General features: G+C 42.4%; 1 protein-coding gene across 1 annotated transcript in view; it reads right to left on the bottom strand.

The window, feature by feature from the left end:
- LOC142382701 (uncharacterized) overlaps window positions 1-18,158 on the bottom strand; it is a 47,448-nt gene that overhangs the window by 6,007 nt on the left and 23,283 nt on the right. Inside the window, exons 12-15 of the mRNA XM_075468823.1 lie at window positions 6,096-6,303; window positions 4,996-5,115; window positions 3,617-3,736; window positions 2,720-2,940 (exon numbers count right to left, since the gene is read on the bottom strand). Coding sequence (XP_075324938.1) covers window positions 2,720-2,940; window positions 3,617-3,736; window positions 4,996-5,115; window positions 6,096-6,303 — 669 coding nt within the window. The remainder of the gene's footprint in view (window positions 1-2,719; window positions 2,941-3,616; window positions 3,737-4,995; window positions 5,116-6,095; window positions 6,304-18,158) is intronic.

Raw genomic sequence — 18,158 nt, 5'->3', positions numbered from 1 at the left:
TTTTGTATTTGGCACAGACCTGCACCATAAACTTATGAGGGATGCATTAACAACTTAGTGCTAACTAAGCTGAACAAACAAAGGACCCTCTTAGGAGAAAATTGGAGGAAACCCAGACTAACCCACTCCCTACATTATCTGGACAAAGTAAATCAAAGGTGACATCTACCCTCACCAAGCCAGATAAGAGAACCAGGCGCCTCATGGAATTGGAAATGACTTTGCTCAGATTCACTTTCAGTAGAATCTTAAAACTGTATTAAATGTGTTTGATATCTTTGTACAAGTTCTTTCAGGTTCTCAGTGAAATCATCAACTGCATTTTAAGACCCTTTTCACGATCGTACTTGCAAGAATAATGAAGAAATAACCCTGTTGGAAAAATGACTAACCTGCCTATGGAACCACATTGCCCCCTAGTGGTCTGTAGTACTGAATAGTTAAATCCAATTGAAGTCAGTAAACTGGACATTTATATGAAGAAATGCAACTGTTAACCAATGTTTCTGCCGTTTCTTTTTCTATTCCATTGTTAGAGGAGAACTGCGGTATTTTCAACATTAAGCCTCTTTTATGAGTCGTCTGCAATGTTTTAGAACCCCCCTCACCGCTTTTTTGAATTTTACTGCTGTCTCCGGTATTTGCCTAATTTTGATTCTTCTCAACCTGCTTCAGAATGGCAAGTATTTTGCATGTCCTAAAAGTTCCGTAAAAGCACCATAAACGTCCGTTTTCAAAATCATCAACTCACCGGAGTGGTTACTTGTGTGCGCTGGTATCCATATCAAATTTGGTTGTGAAAAGTTGCTTCTGTCTGGTTTTATTTGGCAGCTCGTTCATGCTCGAACTATTTTCTTAGCGGTGGCGGAGTAATATCAACAAACATCCAGTACAAAATACGAATATCGTGTATCGTATCGTATCGTAGGCTGAATATCGTGTATCGTAGGCTGAATATCGTGTATCGTATCGTTGGCTGAATATCGTGTATCGTATCGTTGGCTGAATATCGTGTATCGTATCGTTGGCTGAATATCGTGTATCGTTGGCTGAATGTTGTGTATCGTATCGTTGGCTGAATATCGTGTATCGTATTGTTGGCTGAATATCGTGTATCGTATCGTTGGCTGAATGTCGTGTATCGTATCGTAGGCTGAATATCGTGTATCGTTGGCTGAATATCGTGTATCGTTGGCTGAATGTCGTGTATCGTATCGTTGGCTGAATATCGTGTATCGTAGGCTGAATATCGTGTATCGTTGGCTGAATGTCGTGTATCGTATCGTTGGCTGAATATCGTGTATCGTAGGCTGAATATCGTGTATCGTTGGCTGAATGTCGTGTATCGTATCGTTGGCTGAATATCGTGTATCGTAGGCTGAATATCGTGTATCGTTGGCTGAATGTCGTGTATCGTATCGTTGGCTGAATATCGTGTATCGTAGGCTGAATATCGTGTATCGTTGGCTGAATATCGTGTATCGTATCGTTGGCTGAATATCGTGTATCGTTGGCTGAATGTCGTGTATCGTATCGTTGGCTGAATATCGTGTATCGTAGGCTGAATATCGTGTATCGTTGGCTGAATGTCGTGTATCGTATCGTAGGCTGAATATCGTGTATCGTTGGCTGAATATCGTGTATCGTATCGTTGGCTGAATATCGTGTATCGTTGGCTGAATGTCGTGTATCGTATCGTTGGCTGAATATCGTGTATCGTAGGCTGAATATCGTGTATCGTATTGTGAGATTAGCGTATCGCTACAGCCCTACAGTCTTTAGCTGCAAATAGTAAACAAACCTAAACTACTTGAGTAAATCCGGTACCTCTCCTTTCCCCATATTTTATTTTCAATTTACTGAGTGTTTAATATAATCACCCGTATTCAGTGAATTTCTCCTGTTTGTTTTTAAGGTTCATGTCTTTGGTCATATCATTTTAATAAATAGTTCATATATATATATATATATATATACATATATCAAATTAACAGGTTGTGTTGTAGGCTTTCTTTACGTAATGTCTGTCAAATCAAACGAGAATTCACAAAAGTAGCGTGACATGAGACTGGTTATTAATTGAAATTTTAACTTAATATACCAGAATAGTAAGATTCTGTGTTTTTCCTTCTTTGAAGATGGTTCCAAACCATACGAGGTTAAATAAGGTTTATTTAGACAGTGAGAACTTTGATATTTTATCAAGTAACGCGACAACATGTTCATTTGGGTTTGGATTTCCCTTCTGCAGAGTGAACAGAGGACATGTGTTCCAGAAGAAACCTCAGATCCATTTCACTGGGAGTTCAGCTTTAAATGATGTTCCTGATGACCTTTGTGATGACTCTTGTGGTTGGTTGTGGCATTAACGAGTGTCTGTTTGTTCTGCTGGGAGCTGATTTGTGTGATTTAGGACACCTGTGGCTCCTCCCATCTTATTTTGGCTCCTTTAGTCCTGATTTCAGTCTGATTACTCTGCTCTTCTCCACAGGTGCTGCTATCTTGGTAATTGTGTTGGTTTAGTTTCATTTTCTGATCCATTTGCTCATTACAGCATTTATGTCTTCCTCTCAGAAATATGATCCAGCTCTGATTTAACTGATGTCCACAGAATATAAAGCTTTGATTTGGCGTATTAATTCAGTCTGATGTGAGTTAATAAAATGATGAACATGATGATGTGTGTGTGCATCTAAATGGGTTAACAGAAATATCTGACCTGGTGCAGCTCTGGATCTTTCTCCACACCGGGGACAGGAGGAAGCAGACTGGTCCCAGTATGAGCCTCCTGAGGGAGCAGACTGGTCCCAGTATGAGGTGATGCACTGTCTGCAGAACCAGTGTCCACAGCTGGCAGAGACCGGATCCTTCAGGACGTCCTGACACAGAGCACAGCAGGACAGCTGCTGCTCCTCACAAACACCACTCCTCTTCCTCCCTCTGTCAACACATGTCTTCATCACTAAAATCCTTTTAAAATAACTCCATTTGGCATCAACTCTGCTGTTTGATGTGAATACAAACTCAACCCTTCCTGCAGCAACATTTCACATCTGGTTCAATCCTCAGTTTATGTGCTGACTTCACTGTGTGAATATTACTGCTGCTGCTCTGCAGGAAACATTTCAAATCAGTCCTAATCCTATTCTACATTTGCTCTTTTAGAATTAAGAAATAAAAAACTCTTTAGTAATTACAGCTAACCAATAAGTGTATTGATAAAGACCTGGGCTGATCAAATAGATTCTAACAACACTGGCTGCAGCTACACTGAGATGATCACATTTCATCCCACATCCATCCACTGTGGCCCCCTGAGCTGTCAGAGGCAGAAAACAGACCATCACTGACAGACATGTGGTCCTGTTCAGAGGCCATGTTGCTCCTGAACTGGAAGTAGAGTTTAGATTTCCAACACAAACCAAAATGATCAGAAACTCAGCTCTGTAGCCAGAGTTTTGGGTTTGCCACCAGACTGAGTGCTGTTCTCCCATTTGTTGTCATGGCAACAGGAGACAGCAGCTAGTTAATGCCTGTGCTAAACTAGTTACAGGGCATTTAACAGAAATAAAATAGATCATGAAAGGTCCTGAAATCTGTGTTTCAGTTGTCTTACTTTGTGCCTGAGGGTCCAGCTTCATCACTGAGGTCTGGAGGATAATCTTTGGACCGGTCACTCTTCATAGACAGACAGTCAGATCCTGGAGACTCTGCTCTCTGTCTGAGGTGCTGACCTCTGCAAACACAGACATGCTGTTATTCACATACATTCATTCATTGATTGATATTTCTGCTTTCCTAAATCTGAGCAGAACCAGGAAATGCGACCATATTAGTCCAGTGCTCAGGTCTCTGCACTGGCTTCCTGTCGCTCAGAGAATAGACTTTAAAACAGCTCTGCTTGTGTACAAGTCTCTTCATGGTCCAGCACCAAAGTACATCTCTGACATGTTAGAGCCATATGAACCAACTGGGGCTCTGAGAACCTCAGGGAGGGGTCTGCTGCCCCAGGGAGGGGTCTGCTGCCCCAGGGAGGGGTCTGCTGCCTCAAGGAGGGGTCTGCTGCCCCAGGGAGGGGTCTACTGCCCCAGGGAGGGGTCTACTGCCCCAGGGAGGGGTCTACTGCCCCAGGGAGGGGTCTGCTGCTGGGGCCCAGAGTCAGGACTAAACAAGGTGAGGCTGCGTTTGTTTGATGCTCCTAACATCTGGAACAGTCTTCCAGAAGATGTGAGACAGGCCTCAACTCTGACAATGTTTAAATCCAGGCAGAAAACAGTTCTATTTAGCTGTGCATATGACACCTGAAAGTATTTTATCTGCACTCTTCACTTTTAAATGAATTAATGATTATTTTTAATGGGTTTATTAATTTTTATTACTATTTTTAATGATTTTATTGCCTTCTTGTGATTTTATGTAGCTGTGAAGCACTTTGAATTGCCTTGTGTATGAATTGTGCTCTATAAATAAAATCGCCTTTCCTTTGCAACTGTATTCATTTAACTTTGTGTTAAGGCCCCTGTTTATTTACTCTGACATTTCATCTTTGATTTGTTTTATTCATTTAATCCATCCATCCATCCATTTTCTATACCGCTGAATCCGTCGGTCGGGTTGCGGGGGGGCTGGAGCCCATCCCAGCGGTCAATGGGCGAGAGGCGGGGTTCACCCTGTACAGGCGGCCAGTCCATCACAGGGCCACACAGAGACAAACCAGACAAACAACCACACACGCTCACACTCACTGCTAAGGACATTTTAGAGACACCAGTTAACCTAACAGGCATGTTTTAGGACGGTGGGAGGAAGCCGGAGTACCCGGAGAGAACCCACACATACACAGGGAGAACATGCAGATACACACAGAAAGGCCCCAGCCGGGAGTTGAACCTGGAACCTCTGAAATCACTATATTAATTTGTCCTTCATTTTTTTCTCTTTTTTGTAATAAAGACATCATGAAAGGTCCTGAAATCTGTGTTTCAGTTGTCTTACTTTGTGCCTGAGGGTCCAGCTTCATCACTGAGGTTAGGAGGATAATCTTTGGACATGTCACTCATCAAAGACAGACAGTCAGATCCTGGAGACTCTGCTCTCTGTCTGAGGTGCTGACCTCTGCAAACACAGACATGCTGTCATTCACATGCACATACACAGAAAAATATTCACTTCACTATCAGAATGATCCAATAAAATGGCCGCCGGTGCGTTAACGGTGAGTCTCTGTCCAGCAGACTGGAGTCAAAGAGAGACTCCTCAGAAGCATCTTTATCAGAGACGTGTCAGTCACAGTGAATGTTTCTGAGCCTAAAACAGGGATTAATTCCTCTAAAGCGTGTTCCTGTTTACTGTTAAAGATTAAAAACCAACGTTTAATCAGAATCATCTCTGAAATATAACAGATTTCCCTGCCTTTCCCTACACCTGTACCTTATATGAGTGTGCAGGGTATCAAATTCCTGAAGCTAAATCAGCTGATGTCTGTATGTTCATATTCACATCCACATACATCTTAGAAAGAGTTTTAAAACTAACTGCAGTCATTTAACCACTCAAAAGCATTTTAGAGGCCGGAAGACAGAGAATGAACTCAGAAATTTCCAGGAAGCCCTCTGACTGTTTCAATCTCTTTTCTGTTTGTTCTTTACTTGGTTCATTTAAAACAGGCAGAATTCAGCCTGACAGAATAAGTGTGAAACCTCCTCACGTGCTTTAATAAAACACACCATCACACACAGATCACATCTCCTCCTGCTGGCATTCTTTTTCCTTTTTCTCTTCTTTCCTTCCAGCTTTCACTGCAGCAGCTGCTGCTTTTCACTCTGACAGAATTAGAGGTTCTGATTGGTCAGCTGATGCCACCTCCTCATGAACACGAACGCGCTCATATTCAGTCAGAAAACCTGGGCTGATAACCAGCATCCTACTACAGCTCAACAACATCTCCGCTGTTAGGGCGAGTTAAGCCAGACCACCTAAAAATAAGCTTAAAGTCACCCTGAATATGTTCAACCTGTTTGGGTTGCCAGTATACGTTGCCATGGTGATATCCCAGATAAGAAGCTGCCCCCCCCCCCCATGAGCAGTTCTCTTACTTTGTGTCTGATGGTTCTGGAGGTCTGGGTGGGTTCCTGTTGGCAGAGCGAGCGCTGGATGCTGCAGACTCTGCTCTGTCCATCTTCTGGACTTCAGTCAGTCTGAGAGAAGAAAAGAATGAAGACAAACACGTCTGTTCAGGTCTCACAGCCAAACTGAAACAAGCTTTAACCTCCTGCTTTTCTTTCTGTTCCACGTCAGAAGGAACTTTTAGAGAAAGGAGACGTCATTTCTTTCCTCCGAGCCGTCAGACTCAGTTTGTGCTGACCCAGCTGATCAGCTGTCTGCAGCTTTGTGGAGTTTGGATTTACAGATGAGTTACTGCTGCCAAAGCTGCTCTGAAGTCCTGATTAAAACACATCAGCTTCACTGTGTTTATCTGTGTGTTATCTACATGTTCGTTCACTCATTCTGTCAGTAAACTCCTTCAGTAATGATCCAGCTTCTGATGAGACGTCTCATAATCTGTAGAACTGATCCAGGAACAGAAATGTTCTCAAAGTGGTGATCATAGAAACGCGCCCCCCAGCAGTGACGCAGCTTCAGCAGAGAAAATGGCCCCCAAAGGACAGAAAATCTTTGCTGTGCCTTCTTCATCAGTCAGACCAACAGCTGCCTCACATCCAACAATCTGAACTAAGCAGTGAGTCAGAAAGCTGAAACAATCTGAACTAAGCAGTGAGTCAGAAAGCTGAAACAATCTGAACTAAGCAGTGAGTCAGAAAGCTGAAACAATCTGAACTTGATGGTTTTACACCCGAGTCGGATCAGTTCTTTGTATCAGAGCCGTCCGATCAGCTTGGTTTCAACAGCAGAAACAAGCTGCTGAGTTCTGCTTCTTCTTCCTCTGCAGTCCAGAGAGGAAACCCACTCAGAGACTCTGACAGTGAAATAAGAAGGTTGTTCACACTCACCTGATTCTGACCTCAGGTTTCCTCCTGCTGCTGTCCACTCAAAATGGAGCCTGAACTGTGTGAATGTGTCTGTGTTCTGTCGTAATCTGGAATAACTGGTTCACCTGGTCCACCTGGTCTGAGGCTCCGCCCCTTTTCCTTTACAGGAAATCAGGTGAGCTCACTCCCATTCATGCATGTTTGAGCTGCAGCAACAAAAAGTCCAGCAGAGACTTTTTTCTCACCAACTGAAGAGAGAAACAACAGCTGCTGCTGCAGCTTCATCCAGTCCTCATCTCTGGCAGTCTGCTCTGACAGTCGGGGGTCACAAAGAAGCGAGACAACATCTGCAGTCCTCCGGAGCTGCTTTTTCTTGGTGTAATCAGGACCGACAGCGCATAAACTTGCTCCTCCCCATCTTCCCCTTCACATTCCATTATATCCACCTGGCCACCCGTGACACCGCCACAGGGCAGAATGTGAGCGTTGCACTCACGTATTATTTGCCCTGTAGAAACCTTCACAAAGTCCTCTGAGCTTCTTCACCCCTGCTGGAGCGGTCGGACCAGGGCGCAGAGACAGTGTCATTGGCTGAGGATCACGGTCGGTGGGTTACATCCCGCCATGGGCCTCAAATTGTTGGAATGGCGACACTTTAATTTTCTTTTTCTATAATTATTTTGGGGCATTTATGCCTTAAATGCAGGGCTATTCAAATGGCGGCCCGCGGGCCACATGCGGCCCAGAAGCAATAACCCGAGTGGCCCAACTTGTGGTTCAGCCAAAAAAGCAGAGAAAAACCATGAAAAACACAGTTTGAGAAAATGAGCTCAGAATTCTTACAGTAGATCAGAAAGCAACACTCCACGTAGCCTAGCAACACACAACCAACCCACAAGGCAGCGCGTTGTTCTGAAAGTTACTGATGGAACCATGTTAGCAGCTCAACTTCAACTGAAAAAGTTCGTCTCTCTCAACCCTCAAACGGAAAAACTGACGATGAAAACCGTCGTTTCAACCCCGCCTTCATGTGACCCTGATTTCATTTCAAAAGGGAGACGACATTTTGTGACCAAAATATTCTTTTTAGTATTTTAAAGTGAAAAACAGCATTGCTGTTACCTCAGGTTCTATTTATTTAGAGAAGTTTTGTTTATGTTTATTTCATTTCAAAAGGGAAAACTGTTTCATCACCATGGATGTGCACTTTTTGTTTTAATGCCCGGGTTATTTCAGGAGTCAGAGTACTGCGACTACCTCAGTTCATTTAACAGTTTTTAAATGTGTTTTACAAACATACGAAGAGGGGAAATGATGAATAAACCTCACATGTTGTTTCATTATATTTGTCATTACCTCCTCCTTACTGACTGCTGAAAATGTCCGGCCCAGCTTAAGGTCTCGGTTTTAAAATCTGGCCCAACTGTATTTGTAATTGAATAGCCCTGCTTTAATGGATAGGACAGTTAAGAGAGACAGGAAGCAGGGTGCAGAGAGAGGGGGAACTACATGCAGCAAAGGGCCATCCGATGGGGGACTGGAACCGGGGCCAGCTGCAGCGAGGACTGTAGCCTCTGTACATGGGGCGCCTGCTCAGCCCACTACGCCACGGACCACCCCGACACTTTAATTTTCTATCAAACGCCATTCTGACACTTTTTTCCTCCTGTGGTCGGAATGACGGTGGGTTTTATTTTTTTATAAACGTCTCGCCATTCCGACACTTCCTTTAATAGCCTATTAAAGCCTTTTTAGAGGAACTCCACAACCTCGCAAACCAACTCTAATAATCTATCATGAAAACATCCTGAAATTTCAAATATCAAAATACAGGCATTAATGTAAACCGGGCGAGTCTGAAACATGTTAATGAAGCTCTCCACAGAGCGCACACATCATAAGCAACATTAATAATTTCAATTACAGACATCAATGCCAGCAAGAACATGTCAGCTGGTACAGAGGTGAGCATCATTAACATGCAGAGACAGAATAACTGAGACGTCTGCGTATGCGCAAAAAGCTGGAATAAGTTGGTTCCTTCTATTCTAAGCTTCTATTCTCTGGGGACTGCAGGTCAGGACAACTGAACCGTGAACTAGTGTCTGATTACAGCATTACTATCACCACCACTTTGGAGCCATCTCCTCCCCTGTCCTCCTCTAAAACGCTTATGATCAGACATCAGTGACAGCTCACCTGTGTCGGACGTCCCGGTGCTGCAATTAAAACCAATTTCATGTATTAGGCTGCCCAAAACCTATTATTATCAGTTTAAAATAAATAAGTGAACAGTGTTTGTCGCTCCTTTTTGTGTAATAAACTATTTTAATATCATTAATTTGCTTTTGGGGTGCGTTACACTTAATTACGCTTTTAAAGACTGTTTCACATCTGTGTACATGTCTTAAACATGTAAAATGCATGAAGAAGGGACTCACCTGTTGAGTGACCCACATTTCCTGATATGGAAAGCCTGGGCGGAATGGCGGTTGCCCCCCCGGTGGGTGAACCGTGTGCATTATACATGATGGCGGTTGCCTTTATTCACATTTGCCACGCTTACTGGAGGAAAACATGACGCTGATATCATCTGTCCGGACATATCCGGACACGTCGTCTTCTTCGATGCTGCACGTTTCACTGCTGAACAGCTTCTACAACACATTTCTTACAAATCACAATGATGACATTAAATCAATTTTTAATAAGTCGATGACATCACACCATTTTGGCTTACAGTGTAAAATAAATGTTTTGAGAACACAATAGTGTTGTATGAGTCTGGCTTTTGTTTTCCCACTTACTAAAAGAACTTCTCACATTCAGAGGCCTCACCCTTAAAACCTGGACATTTCTTTTCAAAGTGATTCTAATTTGGAGGTCTGCCAGTGGGCAGGTATCATGTAGTTCTTGTGGCTCAACACACTCCACTTCCTTGCTTGGTGATGCTTTGAGATCATAAAAGTGTAGTGCTCCATATAATCAGCTTTTGGACATCATGAATAAGATTGTGATGGGATTTTTTGTGCCACATCGGCCAACACAAAATTCATTCCTCAAATGTAGCCAGCCCTCTCTAATTTTTTATCCATATATATATATATATGTTTGTATTTTTTTTAATTTATTTATATTTCACTGATCCCTGTTCTGTGTAAAACTAAATTAAGATAAAGTTAAAATGAGACATTACTATCACTATTTTGGGCTTGCATACCTTTGTTGTTGCTAAAGTGAAAGTATGCAGGTTCACAGATAAAACCAGCTGCCTGGGCTGCCTCCACACAGGACTGTCCCTCTGGCACAAGAAGTCAGAGAGCTGAGAATACAGCGGGCCAGCTGGGGGGAGCCGTCACATTGGACACCAAGCCAAGGGTTGTGGAACTGACCAGAGTCCCAACCAGAGGTCATATAATCCTTCTGCCATCAGCAGACGCCCCTCTGGAGAGGTTGACAGGAACCAAAGGAAGCTCTGCCGTACAGAAGTCCTGAGGGTTAAAGATATGTTAGAGTTAGTTTGTGCAATCAGATTGTGTCTTTCATCATGTTTACAGCGTACATCTGCATCTATGTACTTAAAAATATGTATTCCAAATCTGAACTCTGAACTGTGCGCGCCGACAGGCATATGAACCAACGGTCGTGTATAAATGCGCGTGCCCGAAGTAGTCCGAAGAGAACCGCGACCCAGCTTGCTGCCTCTATATATATATATATATATATACGTGTGTGTGTGTGTGTGTGTGTATATATATGCTAATTTATAACTAACACTAAGCCAACACCAACACTGTATGAATACACAACTGTAAGCTACCGTTACGATTTTAAACCCAGAAAGCAGGAGAGTAACTAGCCCCGCTAGCTGTCTGGGATGCTAGCAGGTGTTCGCGGCAGGAACTTACTAAAATAACTAAACTAATTAAACTTACTACAATTAAATTATTAGTTTTTCCTCTTACTTACCTTCAAAAACGATGGAGACGGTGGTAATTCAGCATCTATATTCTTTCCAAGTTGTCAGAGCCGAGAGAGTGGCGGGTAGGGTGACCACCTGCTCATAAGCCCAAGGGGGGACAAGGGGTATGTTTATGGGGGACAAGGGGGGACGCCGCCCCGCCGCCAGACTCTTAGTGGTTTACCCATTTCTAGCACATACTACCTTACATGGTATATCAATTTATATATATATATATATATATATATATATATATATATATATATATATATATATATATATATATATATTTATTGATTCCTCTGTTATTGGTGATGTAATATATAACAATAATAATGATAACAATAATATTTTGAACATTCAATGACACACACTACCATTTACACTGCCATTTTCCCCTGTTTTTTTTTATCCACAAACCACAATCCACAACTAGTTCTAGCCAAGTATGCCGCGCCAACTGACTGACTGAAGTGCCTAGTGATGAGGCGCGTGAATTGACCTTCTTCATCACTGTGAACGTTGAGTCAATTGTCATGGCAACAACAAATATTTGATAACAGCCAGCCTGTCAGATGCGACTGCAAGGGGTGTGTGTGTGCGCGTGCGTGTGTGGATCTGTTGTAGCTCTACAGTCTGCGGCGACTGTGCTGTTCTGAAATGTCAAGTAACGCTCGTTTGGCTATCTGGGTGGCGCGGGGAAAGTGACAACCCCAGCAAGAATCAATTATGCGGGACAAGCTCTGAATTTGCGGGACGGACTATTTTGGCCTCGAACGCTGTACGCGCACGCGCTACGCGGGACGGTTGGTCACCCTAGTGGCGGGCAGCCCAACTGCCGGTAGAAAGTTCTGGAAAGTTCTAGAAGGTTCTGGGGAAGGCGGAGACGTCATGACGTCAGACGCACAGCATCACGAGAAACCTAATTGTAATGTAAATGTAAATGTATTTTATTTATACAGCCCTTTACAAACAATCGTTACGATGTACCAAAGTGCTTTACAGCAGGTAATAAATAAAGAGAAGAATAAGTAAAAACAAATAAAAACAATAAAAGAACAGTGAAAGCAATAAAATTCTTTTAATAATTGATGCAGATTCACTCAAATGAGAATAGCAGTTTACTGTGTGTTGAGGGAACAACATGTAATTCCAAGTTGATATACTCCACAAATGTAGACTGCCTCCACTAAAGCAGATATCTGAACGAAACTAATTCAGAACTTCACATTATTTCAACTACTGCGGAAATACACTTTTTAGAGTGTTAACAGGAAACACTTTCATTCGATCGATGTACAGATCATATGTGATGCAAAAATGCAATTAACCAACATTGTGGCGAGGTGGTCTGGTTCAAAGCACCATTCATACATTCTGAGTAATCACAGTTGGTGGTTGAAGTTAGTTTCTTGCTGTTTTTTGGGTATTTACCTTGGGGGTAATCAGAGTGTAGCATATGTATCACCAATACACACTGTTTACACTACTGGACCAGTTCTAGGTTCTAATGGAGTGGGGTAACAAATAAAATGGAGCCAGGGACCAGGTACTTTAAATGCAATAACCAGCTCTTTAGTGGAAATAAACAACAGTAAAACACAGGTGACATTTCAACAACCTGCAGGTATCAACAATAAATTTCTTTACTTTCATCTCTTTTTCCTCACCTCAGTTTTTTTCTAGGTTAGAGATAATTTAGTTCAGGTAAGCCACCGTAGTTAGCTGGTTTATTTAGTTTAGATAGGTTAGTTCTATTGGACCGGTCTGTAACTATCCTATTTGAGGTTAATCTATTTTAATTCAATATTCATCCTGAGTCAACTCTTTCCTCTTACAAGAGAATAATCACACCATAAAAATTGAAGCATAACTCTTATACTGCTAATCACAACGATGACAATCATGGAAAAACAAAATACAAAATGTAATACTTCAACAAGTTCAGAGTTCAGTTCAAAGGAAAATATAATCCAACACTCCTACCGCTCTGGCAGAGTTTACCAACAGTCCATCCCTGCGCTCCCCTCACTGTCACAATGAGGATGAACTGTCTTTAGTACTGGAATCCGCCGGTCTGGCTCGCCATCTTGTGTCTTTGGCACTTGTGTAAGTCAGTGAGATGAAGTGGTCCGCACACTGGGTATAAGCTCCAGAAGATAAACTTTATTTCATATATGCATAAACGGCAGCGTTTCAATCCACCAGTGGGATCTTCCTCAGGCAATGAGAGCAGTAGTCTGGGGTGACTTATATCACATGACCTACAGGTAAGCTACCTGGCAAAGCAGGTGAGCGCACCCAAGTGGCATAACAAGCGCCTAGACGCGCTGGCATACTATTTAAAAGAAGACCAGTGATCACAGTCGGTCATCAAAGAAAGCAAAAAAACAAAAGGAACAATCAATCACAATAATCAGAACAATAATCGATAAAAGATATTTGGTATGGAAGACACATAACATACAAAATATTCACAATAGGGGCCTCAAGTCAAATTCCATATTGAGACCTTTCGGGGACAAAGTGTTTAACATATGAATATAGAATGCTTCCCTTCTAAGCAGAAGGTTATCAATGTCTCCTCCACGTCTGGGAGTGGAGACTTGTTCAATGCCAATGTATTTTAATGTTGACAGGTTATGTTTAAAAGTGTTAAAGTGCACAGCAACTGGATTTTTTTGGTCATTAGTGCGTATGCTACTTCTGTGCTCCGCAATGCGAGTTTTAATGCAGCGTGTAGTTTTGCCTATGTAGGCGAGGCCACAAGGGCACTTGATCATGTAAATAACGTTCTTGGTGTTGCATGAAATAACCCCTTTTATTTTGAGCACCTTCCCGGTGTGTGGGTGGATGTAGGTATTACACTTGTAGGTAAAATTGCATTGTGCACACTGTGCGCACCTGTAATTTCCTGTAATTGTCTCCATACAGCGGGGGGCAAACTGCTCTATAGCCCAGAGAAGGCATGCCAGATTTGCACAATATTGCCATGAACGAGGGTCTCCCACTACCTGAACCAGCCCAGGCAGACCAGAAGGTGCCAGAAGACCCCCCTCATGGACCCCCCCATCGAAGAGCCATCATGATGAGGCAACAACTGATTGCACGCCTTTAGTTGCAGTCATCGAGCGCCTGGCCATGGTGAGATGTCTTTTTTTTTTTTTTTTTTTCCGTGACATTATGTTCCACAGGTGACATGGCATTAACAGCACTCGTAATAACTTCCCATTTCTTGGCTTTAGCAGGTCCCGTAATTCCACTGCTGACTCTGCTAAAATTACAGATTTTCCTTTCTGGATCTCTGAAAGCAGAACTTCAGTCTCAGAGCCCCTAAAGTTGTTCTTTCTGGATCTCTTAAAGCAGAACTTCAGTCTCAGAGCCCCTAAAGTTGTTCTTTCTGGATCTCTGAAAGCAGAACTTCGGTCTCAGAGCCCCTAAAGTTGTTCTTTCTGGATCTCTGAAAGCAGAACTTCAGTCTCAGAGCCCCTAAAGTTGTTCTTTCTGGATCTCTTAAAGCAGAACTTCAGTCTCAGAGCCCCTAAAGTTGTTTTTTCTGGATCTGTGAAAGCAGAACTTCAGTCTCAGAGCCCCTAAAGTTGTTCTTTCTGGATCTCTGAAAGCAGAACTTCAATCTCAGAGCCCCTAAAGTTGTTCTTTCTGGATCTCTGAAAGCAGAACTTCAGTCTCAGAGCCCCTAAAGTTGTTCTTTCTGGATCTCTGAAAGCAGAACTTCAGTCTCAGAGCCCCTAAAGTTGTTCTTTCTGGATCTCTGAAAGCAGAACTTCAGTCTCAGAGCCCCTAAAGTTGTTCTTTCTGAATCTCTTAAAGCAGAACTTCAGTCTCAGAGCCCCTAAAGTTGTTCTTTCTGGATCTCTTAAAGCAGAACTTCAGTCTCAGAGCCCCTAAAGTTGTTCTTTCTGGATCTCTGAAAGCAGAACTTCAGTCTCAGAGCCCCTAAAGTTGTTCTTTCTGGATCTCTTAAAGCAGAACTTCAGTCTCAGAGCCCCTAAAGTTGTTTTTTCTGGATCTGTGAAAGCAGAACTTCAGTCTCAGAGCCCCTAAAGTTGTTCTCTCTGGATCTCTGAAAGCAGAACTTCAGTCTCAGAGCCCCTAAAGTTGTTCTTTCTGGATCTCTGAAAGCAGAACTTCAGTCTCAGAGCTCCTAAAGTTGTTCTTTCTGGATCTCTGAAAGCAGAACTTCAATCTCAGAGCCCCTAAAGTTGTTCTTTCTGGATCTCTGAAAGCAGAACTTCAGTCTCAGAGCCCCTAAAGTTGTTCTTTCTGGATCTCTGAAAGCAGAACTTCAGTCTCAGAGCCCCTAAAGTTGTTCTTTCTGGATCTCTGAAAGCAGAACTTCAGTCTCAGAGCCCCTAAAGTTGTTCTTTCTGGATCTCTGAAAGCAGAACTTCAATCTCAGAGCCCGTATTCTCATGACTCAACACTCAACACTTCCTGGCACAGGAGCGAGGAAGCACAGCCTGATATGGTATTATTTAGGGCGTGGAGTATGCAAATCTACTATCCTCGTGCCCCTTAAATACGCTCAGGTGGGATTTATCATTTACGCAGGTTGTTTACACTTTTTCCAAAGTTAAGAGCGTTTGTTGAATTGGACGTGGTGTGTTCGCAGGAGACTTTCTTATGAAAAAAGCGAGATAAATTTAGAATAAAAATACGAAAATGTTCTTGCATGAGGCCCAATGAATGGATGAACGCGTACTGTTGCACTGTTAGCTCAGAGCTGCCGTGCTGTTGCTATTCTGTAGCAGAGTGGTGCAAAAAGTCTACATAAAGTGGTTTCAGAGTTTCATGGTTCTGTAAAAGCATTCAGAAAACAATACAGCAATGTGCTGATATTAGAAAACGTACTTTGTACTTTTGTATACTTAAGTATTTTAAAAGGAAGTTCTTCAGTATTTTACTCGTGAGTAAAATTGTTTTACTCAACTACATGACTTTTACTTGTAGTTGAGTAAGATTTGACCATGAGTATCGATACTTTGACTCAAGTATTGGAGTTGAGTGCTTTGTCTCCCACTGCTTAAAGCACTGTCGGCGTAACTGCTGTGTATGCTGCTTTGTTGTCTTCCGCTATCTTCTCCGCGAGCAACAGTAACACCTCGACCAATGGGATGAGCGTATTCTTGTGTGTGAATATTAGGCCCTCCAGAAAAACGCGATTTTGCGATCGCTGATTTTATTGCAAAATCAGCAAAATACCGCTGATTTATGCAGGGGTCAATATTTTTCAAAAAAAGCCGCATATTCACCGCAATAATCACATTTTCCATGCAAAATATGCGAAATATGCAGGACTCGCTTGATTTCACAATCTCTGCACTTTTCTGCATAAAGTTGGGAAGAGAAAAAAATGTCGAAAATTAACGAGAGACAAATCTCACCTACCGACGCACATTACTGCCACACACAGTTGCACCCCGTGCAACTGTGTGTTGGAGCATAAAAGAAAATCGTCGGTGACACTTTACCAGCGCGAAACATTTGAAAATGCTTTCTGCAGCTGCGGAAAGGAAAGCCAAAGCCAGACAGCTGACGTTCACCGAGGCATCAGCCTCCAAAACCCTTGCGAGGGCTACCAGAAACCAGGTGAGTAGCGTACAAGCTTGAAATTGGCCAAATAAAGAATAAATGAAACAGAATGAGACCGAGAAGTGTGTGTGTGTGTGTGTATGTATTGTGAAACTGCTTTTGTTAAAATAAAATAAAAACTTCTGTGAAGTAGGTCTTTAAAATGACTCTTTTTCATTCAGTAGCAGCATATTTTGCAACTTTGCATAATTCACAACTTTTTGCATAATTCGCAAGTTTCCGCAATTTCTCGCAGTTTCACAGCATAAAATCATTAAAAAAAACTTGCATATTCTATCACAAAATCCAGAATTTTAGCCCGCAAGATCAAGGATTTTAGCCCGCGTTTTCCTGGAGGGTCTAGAATATGCTGTCAGCTCATTGGTCACAGAGCAGGACAGGGCCTGGGAAAAAGTTTACCGTACATTTCCCCCCTGTTATTAATGTCCATTGGCATGATACTGACTATTTTTAGACTCTCACAGTAATACGGGACAAAGTGCGTCCCTTTTCAGCTCAATACGGGACGATTCAGTTTTTCAAGGGACGGTTGGCAACCCGAGTCTGTATGCCTGTATGTATGGCTTCCTTTTGTTTCTATATGCTTCTTTTGTCATGGGAAAAGTGCATTAGAGAGATGAATGATCTCACTGTCAGTGAGTTGCAGTGTTTTTCCTACATGTATGTTTCCAGACTCAATGAGGCCGAGGTTATTTCACTAAAACTATGCACTGTAGCCTACATGCTTATTCACATAATTTTGGACTATATTAGTATAAATACAACAAGTCTGAATTGTGATTTTCTCAACCTCTCATTTAAACAAATCAGTACTTGTTTATAACATTTGTATACGCACAAATTAAATATAATATGCATAGATATATAACTTTTATAACCTTGCTTTCTTGCGCAAAGTGGATAGTCAAGCACAAATACATTTAAATACATGATTTCTATATAATTTAATTATTTTTTACTTTATTATCAGCACTACGAATAATAAAGGGCAGATTATGAATCAGCACCATGGAGCAAATTCGTAGCTATACAGTTTGTCCTGAAAAAGTATGAAATGTCACTGTGTGTTTTATGTGCATCAGATTATAGTTTATCAATCATGTTTCATTCTGCAGAGATGCCCCGTAAGGAGAGGACGTTAAAGCAAAAACAAAAGGAGCGTTTCATATTGGTGCTCCATGTGCCCCCTTTTTACTTTGAGCACCTGCCCCTCCGAAGGTCTCTGCACGGCCCTGCAAAGCAGCATCTTTGTTTGGTTTCTGCTCCACAGCAGAGTGAGCAGCACTGATGTCCCTGCAGCTCCAACAAAAAGGGACAAACAAGGACAAACAGCAGTCTGACATCTTCTGAATGTGAGCAACAGCTGGAAGTCACCTCCATACATGGTTTGTTTCCTGAGTCCAGGTCCCAGTCCCAGCCGGTGGTCCTTGCTGCAGGTCCTCCTTCCTGTTTATCTGCTGTAAAATAAAGGCCGTCTGTGTCCTGGTCTGTGAATCTTTGCCAGCGATGGAGAAACCGAAGCTTTCTGAACCACTGAACCAACATGAAGCCATCGTGTTGAAACGGTTCAGTGTTTCAAAGCATTTGGTCAAATT

This window comes from Odontesthes bonariensis, chromosome 6, assembly GCF_027942865.1.
Source record: "Odontesthes bonariensis isolate fOdoBon6 chromosome 6, fOdoBon6.hap1, whole genome shotgun sequence".
Taxonomy (NCBI): Eukaryota; Metazoa; Chordata; class Actinopteri; order Atheriniformes; family Atherinopsidae; genus Odontesthes; species Odontesthes bonariensis.
Note: the sequence above shows the minus strand (reverse complement) of the source record. Positions and strands in the feature narration are given on the sequence as shown.